Source organism: Mytilus edulis, chromosome 5 (genome assembly GCF_963676685.1).
Source record: "Mytilus edulis chromosome 5, xbMytEdul2.2, whole genome shotgun sequence".
NCBI classification, from domain to species: domain Eukaryota; kingdom Metazoa; phylum Mollusca; class Bivalvia; order Mytilida; family Mytilidae; genus Mytilus; species Mytilus edulis.
Window position 1 is genome coordinate 3076072 of NC_092348.1, and position 19495 is coordinate 3095566.

General features: G+C 32.5%; 1 protein-coding gene across 3 annotated transcripts in view; it reads right to left on the bottom strand.

Annotated features, from left to right (window-relative positions):
- The window catches only part of LOC139522767 (uncharacterized), a 43388-nt gene extending 24210 nt beyond the window's left edge, over positions 1-19178 (bottom strand). The window contains exons 1-2 of one of the 3 annotated variants that reach the window (XM_071316270.1): positions 19093-19178; positions 3692-3794 (exon numbers count right to left, since the gene is read on the bottom strand). In XM_071316270.1, coding sequence (XP_071172371.1) covers positions 3692-3754 — 63 coding nt within the window. In that variant the 5' untranslated portion in view covers positions 3755-3794; positions 19093-19178. Of the gene's footprint in view, positions 1-3691; positions 3795-19092 lie in introns of those variants that run through there. The other 2 variants (XM_071316269.1, XM_071316271.1) reach the window with 2 other exon arrangements.
- Between the last annotated feature and the right edge of the window lie 317 nt (positions 19179-19495).

Below are 19495 nucleotides of genomic sequence, written 5' to 3' on the forward strand. Positions count from 1 at the left end.
ATACTGATGGAACTGGACTGTTGAGTGATTCCAAAGAAAAGAATAACGACAAAACATATAGTACAAACATCTTCTACATACTGATGGAACTGGACTGTTGAGTGATTCCAAAGAAAAGAATAACGACAAAACATATAGTACAAACATCTTCTACATACTGATGGAACTGGACTGTTGAGTGATTCCAAAGAAAAGAATAATGACAAAACATATAGTACAAACATCTTCTACATACTGATGAAACTGGACTATGGAGTGATTCCAAAGAAAAGAATTACGACAAAACATATAGTACAAACATCTTCTACATACTGATGGAACTGGACTGTGGAGTGATTCCAAGAAAAGAATAACGACAAAACATATAGTACAAACATCTTCCACATACTGATGGAACTGGACTGTTGAGTGATTCAAAAGAAGAGAATAACGACAAAACATATAGTACAAACATCTTCTACATACTGATGGAACTGGACTGTTGAGTGATTCCAAAGAAAAGAATAACGACAAAACATATAGTACAAACATCTTCAACATACTGATGGAACTGGACTGTGGAGTGATTCCAAAGAAAAGAATAACGACAAAACATATAGTACAAACATCTTCTACATACTGATGGAACTGGACTATGGAGTGATTCCAAAGAAAAGAATAACGACAAAACATATAGTACAAACATCTTCTACATACTGATGGAACTGGACTGTGGAGTGATTCCAAAGAAAAGAATAACGACAAAACATAGTACAAACATCTTCTACATACTGATGGAACTGGACTGTGGAGTGATTCCAAAGAAAAGAATAACGACAAAACATATAGTACAAACATCTTCTACATACTGATGGAACTGGACTGTTGAGTGATTCCAAAGAAAAGAATAATGACAAAACATATAGTACAAACATCTTCTACATACTGATGGAACTGGACTGTGGAGTGATTCCAAAGAAAAGAATAATGACAAAACATATAGTACAAACATCTTCTACATACTGATGGAACTGGACTGTGGAGTGATTCCAAAGAAATGAATAACGACAAAACATATAGTACAAACATCTTCAACATACTGATGGAACTGGACTATGGAGTGATTCCAAAGAAAAGAATAACCACAAAACATATAGTACAAACATCTTCTACATACTGATGGAACTGGACTTTGGAGTGATTCCAAAGAAAAGAATTACGACAAAACATATAGTACAAACATCTTCTACATACTGAAGGAACTGGACTGTGGAGTGATTCCAAAGAAAAGAATAATGACAAAACATATAGTACAAACATCTTCTACATACTGAAGGAACTGGACTGTGGAGTGATTCCAAAGAAAAGAATAACCACAAAACATATAGTACAAACATCTTCTACATACTGATGGAACTGGACTTTGGAGTGATTTCAAAGAAAAGAATAACGACAAAACATATAGTACAAACATCTTCTACATACTGATGGAACTGGACTTTGGAGTGATTCCAAAGAAAAGAATAACGACAAAACATATAGTACAAACATCTTCTACATACTGATGGAACTGGACTGTTGAGTGATTCCAAAGAAAAGAATAACGACAAAACATATAGTACAAACATCTTCTACACACTGATGGAACTGGACTTTGGAGTGATTCCAAAGAAAAGAATTACGACAAAACATATAGTACAAACATCTTCTACATACTGAAGGAACTGGACTGTGGAGTGATTCCAAAGAAAAGAATAATGACAAAACATATAGTACAAACATCTTCTACATACTGAAGGAACTGGACTGTGGAGTGATTCCAAAGAAAAGAATAACCACAAAACATATAGTACAAACATCTTCTACATACTGATGGAACTGGACTGTGGAGTGATTTCAAAGAAAAGAATAACGACAAAACATATAGTACAAACATCTTCTACATACTGATGGAACTGGACTGTGGAGTGATTCCAAAGAAAAGAATAACCACAAAACATATAGTACAAACATCTTCTACATACTGATGGAACTGGACTTTGGAGTGATTCCAAAGAAAAGAATTACGACAAAACATATAGTACAAACATCTTCTACATACTGAAGGAACTGGACTGTGGAGTGATTCCAAAGAAAAGAATAATGACAAAACATATAGTACAAACATCTTCTACATACTGAAGGAACTGGACTGTGGAGTGATTCCAAAGAAAAGAATAACCACAAAACATATAGTACAAACATCTTCTACATACTGATGGAACTGGACTATGGAGTGATTCCAAAGAAAAGAATAACGACAAAACATATAGTACAAACATCTTCTACATACTGATGGAACTGGACTTTGGAGTGATTCCAAAGAAAAGAATTACGACAAAACATATAGTACAAACATCTTCTACATACTGAAGGAACTGGACTGTGGAGTGATTCCAAAGAAAAGAATAATGACAAAACATATAGTACAAACATCTTCTACATACTGAAGGAACTGGACTGTGGAGTGATTCCAAAGAAAAGAATAACCACAAAACATATAGTACAAACATCTTCTACATACTGATGGAACTGGACTTTGGAGTGATTTCAAAGAAAAGAATAACGACAAAACATATAGTACAAACATCTTCTACACACTGATGGAACTGGACTATGGAGTGATTCAAAAGAAAAGAATAACGACAAAACATATAGTACAAACATCTTCTACATACTGATGGAACTGGACTTTGGAGTGATTCCAAAGAAAAGAATAACGACAAAACATATAGTACAAACATCTTCTACATACTGATGGAACTGGACTGTGGAGTGATTACAAAGAAGAAAAAAGCAAATAAAACTATCTATTGATCAGTTAAAAAAAAAATTAACGCAAATGTGTTAAACAGTTTCAAATTAGAGATTGGATATCATCACTAAATTAAAACATAAGGAAAGGAAGTATGACCATGCATGAGCTCCCGAAGAAAAAACCCCACCTTAAAACTTAATCTTAACAAATATTGATTTTTATAGATATTGTCATTCAAGTGAGAGGTTTAGCTTGATATAAACCCAGGTATTATTTGACATTTTTTACATAAAGAAATTTCTGTATAAAGTCAGGAATATGACAGTTGTTTTCCATTCGTTTGATGTGTTCGGGCTTTTGTCTTGACAATTGGTAAGGGAGTTAATTTTCCTTTGGAATTCGGTATTTTTGTTATTTTGATTATAACAATCATTGAAACTAAGAGTTTTTAACGTTTTTATGACTCTATCTGATAAACATTTATATGTTTTCGGGTTAAAAATCACAGTTTTACTTTTAATGTACGTACACATGAATAATGAAATATGGAGTATATTTAAACGGACTTGTAAATATAAAAATGTATAAGGTATTTTTTTTTTCATTTTGGCTTTAACTCATTTTTTAATTGTATTTATATCAGAATTTTCTACCCTAAATGCTCTTCAAATTCGTACTTAATAAGGCCTTTTCACTTTATTTTTTTACTGAGCATCGAAGGGTCCAATATGATAATCGTTTTAATGAGCGTCGAGGGATACAATATGATAATCTTGGTATTAATGAGGTGGGTTTGTTTTGGAGAGAAAGGGAGTTCATTCATTGAACGTGTGTGAAAACAAGTGTATTCTGTGTAAACTTTTTCGCTAATACCTCATATTGAAAATAAAATGTGAAAATTAAGGCTCTTCTTACCAATGGAATGAACTTAACTCCTCTGTTAAAAAACACAGCCGTCTTGAGCGTATCCGAAACCATAGTTATAGTCAGAATTGATCAGCAGCCGTTGTGGAACCTTCTGTAATAAAGATATGTTCAAAATTGAATATAAATATATAGCCTTTTTTAGTCGTGTGGGCTTATTTTTAGTTTGGTTGATTTGTATGTTTTTGAGTTTTTTGTTTCTTTTAAGATCTTTTCTATAATTTTGAAGTGGAAAGTAAAATCACAAAAATACTGAACTCCGGGGAAAATACAAAACGGAAAGTCCTTAACCAAATGGCAAAATCAAAAGCTGAAACACATCAAACGAATGGATAACAACTGTCATATTCTTGACTCGTTACAAGCATTTTCTTATGTAGAAAATGGTGGATTCAACCTGGTTTTAAAGCAAGCTAAACCTCTCACTTGTGTGACAGTTGCATCAAATTTCATTTCATATTGACAACGATGTGTGAGTGTGAACAAAACAAACAGAAATAATAGGTAAAAATGTCACAAATAGGGGATACATCAGTCAACATTGTGTTATAATCTTAATCACTATAACAACAAACAAATTAGCAGCAAAGACGCACAAAAAGGCATATAGACACAGCACATTGGCATAAATGAAAGACAAGAATATTTTTGTTTCATAAAATAACACAATGAGGGGATGTAAAAGTACAGAGCCACGTCATATGTATCAAAGAAACAACACAACAAGGCATATAGACACAGCACATTAGCAAAAACTGAAAGAAAAGAATACAAAAATTATAGAATAATAACACACTGACGGGATGTATAAGTACAGAACCACGTCATATGTTTAACATAAGCACAAAAATGCACATGGACAAAGCACATTAGCTAAAATGATAGACAAGAATGTACAAATTATCAGAGATACACTATAGAGGGATGCATAAATAGACAACCACGCCAAATGGATATAAAGAAGAAAAAAAGACTTAACAGTAAAGTAATATTAAAAAAAGACAATAAAAGAACAACACGTTAATTAGATGATAAACAACGTCTGTCGTCAGTACCAAGAAAGAGGGGCGAGAGATAAACAACGTCTGTCGTCAGTACCAAGAAAGATGGGCGAGATAAACAACGTCTGTCGTCAGTACCAAGAAAGAGAGGCGAGAGATAAACAACGTATGACGTCAGTACCAAGAAAGAGAGGCGAGATAAACAACGTCTGTCGTTTGTACCAAGAAAGAGGGGCGAGAGATTCCAGAGGGACAGTCAAACTCATAGATCGAAAATAAACTGACAACGCCATGGCTAAAAATTTAAAAAAAAAAGACAAACAGACAAATAATAGTACACATGACACAACATAGAAATCTAAAGACTACGCAACACGAACCCCACAAAAAAACGGGGGGTGATCTCAGGTGCTCCGCAAGGGTAAGCAGATCCTGCTGCATGTGTGGCACAGATCAAGTTTGAATTTGGGTGGCGTCACTTTTAGTTCTCTAGTTATGTCCCTTAATGATGTCAAGTGCAAGAAGGGGAAGCATATATGCACCATGATGGACATATTCTCAATTTATTTTTTAGCAAAGAACCAATATTTCGTAGTGTTGAAGCAATATGCAGTTTACTATCCACATCACTGTTTAATGAAGAAAAAAAAACCTAAAGGGATCCAAGTCGCAATTTGGAATGAAAAATATTTAAAAATAGTTCTTTGTGGATTTACCTTATAAACTTTAATTTCCTTCCCAAATGATTCTTTGAATTTGTATTGATTTCCCCATGAACGAGTACCTTAGTTACTCAGCTATCGTTTCAATAAGGTCAAACATAGACGCAATGGGATATACATATGTCATTACATACAGTCGCAATATAACAAAGAACTAAATAAATCTGGTACTCGGGGTCGACCAGAATGAAGGATTGTAATATTCACTGTCTTTTTCCGTTTTTATTCAGCTGACCAATCGTAATGAAGTATTCATTTAATGAATGGCTGTTATTTATTTTAAATTTATTGAACCATAAAATTAAATTTTGACTCTTCACATTGAATAATCCGCGAAGCGGATTATGTTAAATGTGAAGAGTCAAACTTATTAATTTTATGGTTCAATAAATTCAAAATGAATTATTGCCATTCATTATAAATAAATTTCTATTAAAAGTAAGGCTCAAAGATATATATTAATACGAATAACAACGTACACAGATGTTTGCGTATGAATACACAATGTTACAGTGGGCGTGTCGCCATAAAAATTTATAACATTGAAAATAAAGCTAATTATGTTAACCAATCAGAAGACAGCAAATACACCAAATTTATTTATTATAGAACCAAATCATATAATAATTGTAGTAAATTAAAAGTGTTATAAGGTAAACTTGGTTTTCAGCATGTCTGGGAAAATCAAAATACTATGTCAAACAAAAAATGACTTTTTTCATTTCAAAAGAAGTTAGAAGAGGAATTCATAAAATACTGGAAACAAGCTCTTTTTTTGTGACTCTAATAATAGTAATAGTCATGGTAATAAACTAAGAACGTATCGCAAAGTTAAAAATAATTTTGAATTAGAAAAATATCTTCTACTTCACAAAAAATCGTACGACAATCTTAGATCGTACGTCGGTCGTAAGTCAAATCGTAAGTTTTTGACCGTTTCATAAACAATCGTAAGTAGAATTTTATCGCAAGTTTGATCGTAAACTTACGAGTATTAACAGGCAGTCGTAAGTCAAATCGTAGTGATTTAACCTGTCGACAATTTGTAAAAACCAACAACATTACATTATCTTAAAGAAAAATAAGTGTCATTGGATCATTAAAATACATGTATTTATGTTATATTGTCCCAATCATAAGTAACTGAAAATTTAAATTCCTGAAATAATCGTATTTTCCAGTACATTTGACCATTTTTCCTTTAACTTAACTTCCAATAGTCCAAATATTTGACCATAAAAACATAGAAGTGAGTACGCTAGCACAGCACTATATATATACGGAGCCTGGATAGGGAGAGGGATCGGTACGTCGTGTCACGGTGCTTGTACTAACTGTGTACTAAATACTCAGCAAAAATAGAAAATTATAAAAGCTTATTTGCTAGTTCTACAACATTTATCACTCATATTTTACACGTACTTTATGAAGATAACAATAAATACATAGATATGTCAAGTCACTTAGATATTAAATTACAATCCTAGTTATGACCCCTTCCCCCCCTTAGTCTGGCATCTATCAATGCATGTACTGCGGTTATACACTACAGCGGAGGACGATGTTCTTTTTTGATAGACATTTTTTAATATATATTACGATTATTTTAAAACAAATAACAGGCCAAAAATTGAGAAAACAATCATTTATAAGTACATGAATGTATTGGTATCAATCCATAGTTTCAATGTAATTTACTAATTACACAGTTGTCATGCGCTCTATCAGGTTCGCGTTTTTTAGGTATAAAATGTATGCTTCAACCCCGTACTCAATACCTGCTTGGATCTTTCTAATATATGTAGGTTTGAAAACTATCTTAATTCACTTTGCCATTATGGGATTGTTTATGTCTATAAATATACTTATCAAATTTCATTTTCAAATTAAGAATATTGTAAGAATCCTAAATTTTCCAATCCTAAATATGTTTAATTTATTCATTTTTAATTTTATTTTCTTTAGGTGACGAGATTCTTATTTTTAAGTATTCAAGTGGATGGAAGGAAACATTAGAATTTCTTTGATTTTTCAAGTTCCCACCTTGATGAAAGAAAATAAATTCAACTATCTTTCAAATACAAACAAGATGGGTCACACTGAGGTCACTTTGCATACGGAAAATATGTCGGGGAATTGCTTCCTGGAAGGAAGCAATGAAAATAAAGTAAACTTCTTTTAAGTATGAACAAATTAAAGAATTTTCTTAAGAAAAAAGTATATGCACAAATGAAAACTATCCATTCAGTTATAAAAAAAAAAGCATATGCATTATTTTTTTTAATTTGAGGTTTCTTTTAAGACTTTTTAAGAAATGAGCCCGAGCGAAATTATTTTCTCTGTGTCAAAATATTACAATTTTTTATTGTATAGGCAGCGCACGGTAGGTTGTCTCTTGAGTATGCATCTCCACGTAAAAAATAGTGTGTTCATTGTATACAGAATTGCTAAAATATTTTGAAAACATTTCATTGCCCCCCCCCCCCCCCTTCCCCTCCCGATTACAAGTGCAAACTTTTTGGCATTTGTTTTTATATTCTAATTTGAGCATTTTCGAATTAAACGGATGCTAGCAGATACATGTGGTAAATATACTAAACTAGAAGAAAAATGTCAAAGATAGAGAAACGTGGCGTTAAACATCAGCAATAAATCAAAATCAATACTATATCATAAAGAATACAAAAGAAAACACAAAAAAAAAAAATACAATTGCACACAGGCTGAGACATGACTCGTAAATGTTTGTTTTGTTATTTAGTTCATCCAGAATGAGGGAAAAGGGGGGGGGCGGGATCGGAACTCCGGGATCGGGTATTTTTAAATACGGGATTTCGGAATAAATCTTTTCGGGATTCGGGAATTCTTTTTTCGAATTTCGGGATGGCGGGATTTATTTTAAATTACTTTAAATTCGGGACCTCTGGATTTCATTTTTTAAAGTCCGGGATTTCGAAATCAGGACCCCTCCTATTTTTTTAGTATGTATATATAGTAGTAGTATGATATAGAGATGATCGATATAATCTCGTTCTCGACCTTCAAGTTTTATGGGTGAAATAGAATTGAGAACAGTTCTATTCTATATTTGAGATGCTACTTTCAGGGTACATTTTTATTTTTTATTCGGTTAATTTTTACCCATATATATATATAATTTTTATATAGAACAATTTCCTTTGAGGAGACAACCATACGAATCAATACTAGTAAGACAATTCTTTTAAGGATCCACTGAATGTTCTTTTATTAGGATAATATTCCATGTATAACTCTTTAAACCATAAACTATTTATACATGTATCTATAAAAAAGATTTGTGTTCTATTTTTAACATCGAAACTTTCAACAAAATTGCGGACGTGAAAGAAAACACCATTAGAAAAAAAAACACGTCAAAATACAAAATGTAGCGATGGATTAATGATCGTGAAACATCATTTTTGTTTATTTTTCATTTGTTATAGTCTAAAAACTGTTGTATGAATATTAAATTATTGTTCCGACCGTAAAGAAGGTTAAAAATTTAAATGTATTATAGTTTAGTGTCATCTATATGACTGACTGACAGCAGCGGATACTTTATGACCAGTACTAATTTATGTGGTTCATTTCCTTTTCGCTACTTTGAAAATATTTTTAATTGTTCCGAATGGTGTGATAATTTTCAAAATAGGGGATATCTAGTCTTACCGTACAAGACTAAGTTTAGTATTAATGTCCCAAACTTGCCCCCATTCTGCTTCTTATTTCCGGCTACACGATGTCTTTTCCCTGTGAATATAGGGTTTTTGTATGGACAGTTTTGACATACTACATATAGAATACAGGGGCGGATGCAGGATTTTGCAAAGTGGGGCAAAGTTTTTTTTTAATTTTGGGACCTTTTTTTGGCTAAAAAACATAAAATAAGTGTAAAATGCACTTTTTAAACGGTTCTTGACGTGGGGCATGTATATTTAATAGTTGCTGTTAAGTGTAAGAGTTGGACATTTTTGATGTTGTATTCTCCCCATACATTGTCTATCATAAAATTATAGTATGGGTCAAAAGCTATGAACTGATATATTTGATGTGGGATTTGTCAGTAAAAAATAGACATGGAAAATTCTCGCTTGTTGTATGTTAAGTTAGCATAAACTCACAGATTTCTTGTTGTAAACAAGATACACGCCGCGCTATTCGATGAATTTTACAATACGAGCGACACAGTTAAAAAAGACAAACAAGCAATTGTATACAAATGTTTGGTTGATATGTTTTACCCAACACAATTGAAAATTAACCAAAGGCTATGAATGAGTCTTAAACGACAACGAATTTGTGAATGACAGTCGACAAATGGAGACATAAAGGCCACACCAGCAGGCAGGTTGGAGTCTGATCTTGATAAAAGTATTCGATATATTAGTTCATGCAAACCCCCGTCCCGAAAAAAATACGCCCGTTTTTTATTTATTATGTTCATTTAATGCTATATTATTCTGTTGGAAATTTTCGTTTCTATTAGCCAAAAAGAGGACAAGATTATTGTTTTCAATCTAAATACGGCCAGACTCTCAGATCTCAGACTGCCTCCTCAAACAATGGCTCGAACCTTGCACTTTAAATCTATCCAGAGCTTATACTGACTGGGGATAATTATTCAGCTATGTTATTTTAAGGTAGCCGCGGGCGTTTGGGGTTAAACATAATTTCGTAGGTAAATAATATTAATGTGGAACTTTTTTCATGAGATTATGATAGAGTATAACTTTTTTTGGTTGAATTGTGAAATAGAAGTCAATACGTTCTTGCTCACTACTTTGTCGCTTTGAAGGTGTCATGATTTTTCATGCTCAGAATTGCAAATGTGTTCCTGTAATTTGAATTTCAAAATGACTGAGTGACGTTTTTTCGACGAACTGGTCAACTCAACCATACCGAATCACTCTACTGTGATGCGACTGCCATATAAGTTAGAGGTTTAGCGCTATAAAACCAGGTTCAATCCATCATTTTCTACATTTAAAAATGCCTGTACCAAGTCAGGAATATGATAGTTGTTGTCCATTCGTTTGATGTGTTTTATCATTTGAATTTGCCATTTGATTAGGGACTTTCCGTTTTGAACTTTCCTCGGAGTTCAGTATTTTGTAGTTTTACTTTTGAAATAATCAGTAAATACTGGCGAAAAAAAATCTGTATATGAAAAGAAATATCTCATAAAAATTAAATACACGGGAAATGGCAAAGTTTACGAAGTCTAGTCTAAGTCCAAGCAAAAAGGAGGGCGTACGCCCTCATGCCCCCCTCTGTATCCGCCACTACACGCAGTTACTGACAGCTTGTTCAAAGCCAATAACAACTAATGAAAAAATCAAGCATCTAAGACTAAATTCTTACCAAGATTTCTGTAAATCAGTGTTGATTGAGACCCACTGGAAAGAAATGCACCACTATTATTCTGTGTAACAGATTGTCATTGTTGCGTGAACCAGATTGATTTCTTGTTTTCCTTCATTTGAATTTTAAAAGTGTAAGAAAAATGGATTTCTTGTCCAAAAATACCGTGTGTTGCACTTATAAACATTTCTTCCTGTTTGTAAAACATGCTAAATGTTTATAATTACATAATTGTGTAAATTTACATTCAAACAATTCAAACATTAGATGAATTGCATTTATTTCAAACGTTCCAGAAAACATGCTCATATTCGAATAAGCTGACAATAATTCAAGTGAAACAGGGATGGGGATATACAAAGTACTGTAAAAGAAAAGTTAGAGTATCTATACTTATAAACGAGAAGACCTAATTTTCGGTGTCGCTTCTCTTCCTTCTACAATGAATTAATCATCATGCCTCTGTGTTCTATATTAAAGTTAATATTAAAATAATAATAATTATATATAGGTATATATATATATATATATATATAGGTATAGTCGCATTTGTCATCTTTTCTTATGATTATTCAGTTTGTGTTATTTTGGGAGGAAAACAAAAATAAAGGTGTCAAACCACCAATTAAAAATCTCTATCTGTTCAACCGAATCTTGCAATTTTCACAGCTATCTAAATATTTTACCTTAAGTTTAACTTCAAGGAAACCAGGTATATCCTGAATTGTACATGTATCACCTTTCTACATGCCAATTTTCAACCAATGTTTAAAGTCTCATATGAAATTTCTGATCTTGAAAACACAGGTACTACCAAAATAACTCCCTGTTTTCTGGAAATCTTAAATTAGTGTACTATGAAGCGCATTAATCCTGAGTTTTTAACTTAAACTCATAGACAAGTGAATTTTGACTCAAAATGGTCTAAATATATTTCCCTTTCACCAGAAGTTTCATTTCTGCATAAGTGTTGGTTAGTTTAAGTAAACAATGATATCAAAAGTACTATTTTGTGTCAGAGTTCAATATACTGTCGAGACCGCACTGTTTTATTTCCTCATCACAATTATGTAGAAATAGTGGTGAGCAACAGTGATCAACAGTTTTCACACTTGTTTTAACTGGTCGGCAGATATCCAAACTCAAACACCTGATTTTCGTTTTGAAGGTCGTCTTCATGACTGTTTTCATATTCATTTTCAAAATCCTGTAGCATTTCTTCAATTTTAGCAAACAAGTTCATTCTCCTAGAAGATACATACTTTCCGTCAGATTTACCGTTGTCCCATTGAAAAGTCGCCGGTTGAAATTTTAACATTGCAAAATCTGGTGAAAGGGACGTAATTCGTAAAAAACGTCGCAATATTTCGCTGAATCCGCTAGACGGCGTTCATTTACTGTTACTTGACCTTAATAAAGGAATCCAAAGAGCAAAAAAATATATAGGTCATCGTGCTTGTTTTCTTGATATGAGCCATTGAAATTTTAGCGGGAAAATATTTTCTCTTGACTTTTCATAGCTTTATCATTGACAAGTTAAAGTTCTCAAAAACTGTTAAAAAGTAAAATTTTATAAGACTTTAATTTACAGATTATCGCTTTATCATTATGTACATGTTAAAGAATTTCAACAAGAAAAATGGGGGTCACCGGGCAAATTTTTTCAAGGCATTCAAATGGATAAAACCAGAGGATTCTGAAAATCTGACAAAAAATCCATAACCTGACAAGCCAGCTTCCTTAACAGCTGTATCATAATACGTGATATATCTGTAATTTTCCGAATTTTTGATCGATAGTGAACCGTTTCAGTATTTTTCTTTAATTTTTTTTCGTGTAGCCGTCCGTCTCAGTGTTATTCAGTTTTTGTACGAGAACACATATTACAATATTCAAATTTATTTAGGGGCTCAAATAAGCAGAGGAAGTTCCCTTTTTTTTTGGAATCTTTTATGATATCGGAAATTCGTTACCGGCTGAATCGTCTGTTGGATCACTTTTGTTATTGTCTCCCGAACTGACGAGAGTATTATGTTCAATACTTTAGTAGATAAACACTCCCATTCGTTGTAGCAAGAACTTTCTATACTAAGTATATACTATTATAGAAAGTCCCTGGTTGTAGTTATATACAAAATGTACATGTCTGTTCAGCTTACAATAATATTGAAATTCAAGGTCCTCGATAAAAAAAAATCTTACGTTCTATGATCTTGCTTTACGATATGTATTTTTTAACTTACCAGTTTGATTTCTAACAAAAAATTTAAATACAGATAATAATTGTTTGCATAAAAATTGCTTCCAGGATCCAGCAATACTGATGTTTCTTTAAGTAAGGAAATCGAAGGAAAACGGGTAATTTTTAGCCATTGATTTTATTGAGAAAAAAATCAGCGGTCACTTTATTAAATGTATTTAATGTTAATAATTATAGGTCAAAGTACGGCCTTCAAGACGGAGCCTTGGCTCACCCCGAACAGCAATCGCAGCTTAAGTTGTTCTTGCTTAAAAATTGCTTCCAGGCTCAAATAATACTAATAAATATAATAATAGTACCCGTCCACGTCCACTTGTATTTTAGTCCATCTGATGAATTTTAGTCCATCTGATGAGTTAAGCCTTTTTCAACTGATTTGTATAGTTCGTTCATATGTTGTTATGTTTGACACTGTCCCATGTTAAAAAGGGGGGATCCCGCTATAATGCTTAAACCCGCCAAATGTATGTATATGCCTGTCCCATGTCGGCCTGTAATTCAGGGGTTGTCGTTGCATATTTGTTTTTTGTTCAATTTTTACATAAATCAGGTCGTTAGTTTTCTCGTTGGAAATGTTTTACATTGTCATTTTGGGGCCTTTTATAGATGACTATGCGGTATGGGCTTTGCTCATTGCTGAAGGACGTACGGTGACCTATAACTGTTAATTTCTTTGTTATTTTTGATCTCTTATGGAGAGTTGTCTTATTGGCAATCACACCACATCTTTTATCTATTTTATGCTTTCCTAATGTCCTGATGACTATTATATTTTTTGGATGATACAATAACAAATGCACCGCATAACGTTATAAAATATGAAATAAAAATATGCATATACTTTTTACATTTCCATAATTGATTGTTGTTTTGCCAGTGGGTTTCTCCTTGACAAATAAACAACCTAGACACGCACAAGAAACTTTCACAATGCTTAACACATTTTATACCTGTTCATAAATGACATTCAAAGATACTTATAATTTCTAGTAAAAAAGTTCCAATGAATATAACTGGTTTTTTTTTTTGTATGACTTCATCATTCTTCAACAATAGCAAAAACAGACCGTGCATGAAAAAAACAACCTCCGCCAGTCAATTTTCTAATAAAATCAAAGCAAAAAATTCCTTAAAATTAGATTGGACACTTATCATGCTTACCTCACTAAACCTCATTACTATACTAACAAAAAAACTGATAATTATTTCAAAATACGATGGTATGAATGTTCTTCCTGGTTTTGAAAGAACGATTCTTTTTATAGACATGAACGCGGCTGTCAAAGAGAGCACCCCTTTTCCATTATTATCGTAAGTCTACGTTACGTTTACGTCACGTTTGCGATCACCTTTGTGAAACACTCGCAGGTAAAATCTTACGCTTAACGTAAGTTTAATCGTAAACGCAAGTCGTACGAATCTTTGTGAAACGATAGCCTGGACCTTAACAAAAGTGTTATTTCTAAAATGGTAAAAATCAGAATTAGTAATAGTAAATTACTAATAGAAGTTGGTATATATACTAGAACACCTTTAGAACAGAGAATTTGTCCAATTTGTAAGGATGGAATTGAAGATGAGTTCCATTTCCTCATTCAATGTAAAGCATTAGAACTTAATAGAAATGTATTCTTTTGTAATTTAAGTGATATAGTTCCATCTTTTGTTAATATGTGTGAACAAGATAAGTTTAGTTTCATTTTCAAAAGTAATGATACAGACATTTAACTGTATTAAGTGTAGCTGGAATAAGTGATATGTATTATTTCAACATTCATTTAAAGCAAACATAATGCTGTTAACAGCTTTTATAGTATTAAACCTGATTGTAATAGCTTCAATTAATAATATTGTATGAATAACACCTCCACGCAATGTAAATATAAAATATGTATTTCTTATCATGATCATTGAGAAAATATGTTTGGTTGTTTTTTTGTTTTTTGTTTTTTGTTTTGTTTGTTTGTTTATTTTTTTTTTGTATTTGTATTTTGTAAATGTTGGCTGGTATCATTTCTGTATAGGAATTTACACCAATAAAATTATTTGAATTTGAATTTGAATTTATAATCAACTGTTTTTATCAATATTCAAGTGCACGTCCGAGTTTCGATTTTTAAATTCAATTACGGTATAGAAACCAGCTTGGATACTAGTAATAGAAGTTTTTGTATTTGATTTCACAACGATGTGACAGTCTCGTGTAAAGAGAGAGTGACGCTCAATGTGCTATATCCATAGGTGGTAACCAGAACTGTTTACTTATATTAATTTCTTCCTCTTAAAAGAAGTTTCTCTGATGAAAATAATATTCCATATTTAGAACATATATAGTAAAGAAACGTCTATTCCATGACAGTCTGTTGCCAGGCCAAACTTTTATGTCTATCAAATATATACACTGATTTTGCCGTTACGGTCCGAATTTTCCGCCCGTCGATTCCTTGAGTACAGCAATCAATCAAACTTCTTTTAAGCATAGTGTTTTTGTTGTTTTTTTGCGAAAGAGGAAAACTACTCTTTTAATTTGTAAAGCAACATACTTAGTGCAAGGTTGTCGATTGCCAAATATTTGTAGAATACTGGTATTTCTTATGTACATGTACCAGTTTAGAAGCCGGTTGTATTTTCCATTTGTTTGTATGAAGTAGATTTTCAATTACAGCTTGTGTCTTAAAGCACACCAGCGTTGTAATTCTTTCTTAAATTATGGCTTGTAATTGCGAATAAAGATATTTATTCAATGCCTTGTATTAAATTGCGAATAAAGACAAGTGGCGAAATTTGTTATTCAACAAAATGGTATCATATTTTATGTGTGTTCGTCATCTGTCAATGAGCGTAATTATTCCAGATCAAGAAACAATACCTAAAGAAAATGTAATGAGTGTGTAATGGACACATATAAAATGGATTCACTGTTTGTGGGGAGCAATCCCAGGTGAGAACAGGGTTACCACAGATCCCTTTCCGAATTTTGATATTTCGCCTGAAATTCTCGTGTTCAATAACGAAATTTTAGCATAAAAATGTGTTTTTGTCGATGGATTGCCCTACCCAACGCGGCTATTTAAGTATTTTAAAAGTTTAAACATATATACCTTTATACCTTTATATACCTTTATACCTTTATCTTCGGGTCGTTACATAAGCCAAAGGCTTCTACTGACCCCTCATCTTGGATTGTCGTATATGATTTCTCATCTCATTATAATATATTTATATATAATATATTAAACTTATCAAAAAATACTTATTTAGGTGTGCGCAGCTGAAACACTTAACACGAACATATGAATTTATATAGGTTCCAATTTTCGCCATTTAATGCAGACTTAAAATTATTCAGAGTCTTTGCCGTCACCGTTAAATCTGACAGGTTATTCCACTGATCCACTACTCTAATTGAAAAAGTATTTAGTCTATGTGTGGTCTTACACTGTTTTTTAAAAAGTTTTAATGAGTGACCTCTAGTATTATTAGATGGTGCTAAAGTAAATAGGCTCATCCAGTCGATGTCATCTATACCATGCAACCATGTAGACTTGTATCATATCATTCCTATCCCTACGATATTCCAAAGTTGGCAAACCCAATGAACGTAACCGGTCTTCATAATTAAGATGACAAATATTTTTTACCAGCTTTGTGGCCCTTCTTTGTACAGATTCCAATTTGCGAATGTCTTTTTTAAGATACGGTGACCAGACGCATGTCGCATATTCTAGCAGTGGACGCACTATTGATTTATAAATAGTAAGAAACATATCTTGATCCATGTAATCAAAAGAATGATTAATAAGAGACAGCACTCTTTGGGCTTTGTTATAAATATCACTTATATGTTTTTCAAATTTCAAATTAGACTCGAAAGTTACTCCCAGATCCTTTTCTTCGTTCACTGTAGATAATGCAATAAAATTTCCGGATTCATCCAACATGGTATAACGATATTGCAGGTCATTGTCAGGATTAATATGCAATACTTTACATTTAGCAGCATTAAATTTTAATTTCCACATATCTGACCATTCACATAAACTGTCCAAATTTTCCTGTAACTTACATCGCTCATAATCTGACGAGACTTTAGAATAAACTTTACAATCATCAGCAAAAACTTTCACTATACCCTCTACTACATCAGGAAGATCATTTATAAATATTAAGAAAAGAACTGGTCCTAAAACACTTCCCTGAGGTACACCGCTCACCACGTCTGACCAAGTTGATGTTGTATTATTTATACGAACACATTGCTTACGCCCAGATAGAAAACTTTTTATCCAATTCAAAACGCAGCCCTTTATTCCAAGTTTTTCAAGTTTCAAAAATAAACGCTGATGTGGCACAGTATCAAACGCCTTGGAAAAATCAAGGAAAATCGAGTCCAGTGGAAAACCACTATCAATTAATTCTGACCACTCATCCAGAACTTCTAGGAGTTGAGTAACACATGATCTACCGGGACGGAAGCCATATTGACTACTAGTGAAAAGATTGTTCGTGAGAATGAACTTCATAATATTGTCTCTAATAATGGATTCACATATCTTACATACCACTGATGTTAAGCTTACAGGTCTATAATTACCAGGTTTCAGTTTTTTCCCTTTCTTAAATATCGGTGATACTATTGCATTTTTCCAATCGTCTGGAACTTTACCCTCTATGATAGACTTGTTGAAAATTAAAAACAATGGATAACAAATTGCATTTCTAACTTCATATAAAACTTTCGGATGAAGACCATCAGGTCCTGCAGATTTATCTGTCTTTAATTTATTAAGTTTCTTTAACACATCTTCCTGGCAAATATTAATAACATTTAAAAAATTGTTCGACACTGAATTAGTATCATAATCTTTCAAGTCCTCTGTTTGAGTAAAAACACTAGTAAAAAACTTATTTAAAACTTCAACTTTGTCAGCAGTACTGGATGCTAAAGTACCATCCGGTTTCTCAAGCGTGCCTATTCCTGATCTAGTCTTGAGTTTACTGTTAACATAATTCCAAAACGACTTAACGTTAGTCTTTGATTCTAAGGCCACTTTTTGTTCAAAACTAAGTTTAGCATTTTTAACAGCATTTGTACATTCATTGCGATCCTTCACATATTTAACATATGACAAATTATTTCTTGAATATTTATATTTTTTCAATGATTTACGTTTCTTGACAATTGCAGACTTAGTAGCTCTATCCATCCACAAAGGTGGGCTTATAAATTTACGGTCAGTTTTTTTCTTCGGAATAAATCTATCAATGTTATCGGACATAACAGAAGAGAAACATTTCCACATTTCATTAATGCTTTTATCATTTAGCAGAACATCCCAGTCAATGTTGTTTAGAGTCTCATTAAAAAGCTCATAGTTACCTCTAAAATATGAAAAACGATCGCCAGAAGTATTCTCATTATTCAAATAGCAACAAAAATCGAAAGTTATCATGCAATGGTCACTCTTCCCAACTGGCGAATCCATTTGTATAGAGTCTTTGGCTATCATATTTTCTTCATTCGTAAAAACCAGGTCAAGTAAATTGGCATTTTGACCAGTACGAAAACGTGTCGGTGTACATATATGTTGAAAAAGGAAATTGTTTTGCATACACTCATAAAATTTATAAGGATCTGTGTTAATACCACTTGATACTTCATTATCAACCCACTTGATTTCAGGGTAGTTAAAGTCTCCCATAATTAAATAATGGCTGTACTTTAGATTACGAGCATGACATATTAAATCATTCAATTTCTTATTATTACATGATACAGACGATGGACATATATCTTAAAGAAACTGATATGTTTCGGAGTTAATTATGTCAACATATCACTCATCGGGGTTCGGGCGTACACGTTAACATGACTGACTAGCTACGCCACTGGGTGTCGGACTTTTGCCAGTATTGGGGTGTCGGACAAATGGGGTGCGTGGTAGTGAAAAATAACCTCTGGTAACAACAAATCAATTTTATTTAAAATGTTTTAAAAACTTAAGTGTTACACATATTACTCACAGGTACATTAGCTCTTTCGCCTTCAACGGCTCTTCTCCAATTTCTTATGAGAAAAAAAATGGTGTCCCTTCAAAGGGAGACAACTCAAAAAGGGATCTCTAATTTCAGGGTCAATTGTGGGAATTGGCAAATACCGAAATATCTATTAAGGAATCATAATTGGAAATGAAAGGATAGAGAATAAAGGACAAACAAATAAAGAGTAGATAGTAGAAAAGTAAAAATAATAATAAAATATAGAATAAAGAATAGTTAAAATAATGGGGTTCTAAACTATAAAGACTAAATAAACGGAATTATAGACAAAAATGGTCTGAAAATTGAGAAGTAAAGATATTTTATTTCGGACCCATCCACACCCTCTTATTAATTGCGAAAATATCTATTCAATTGATTGAACATA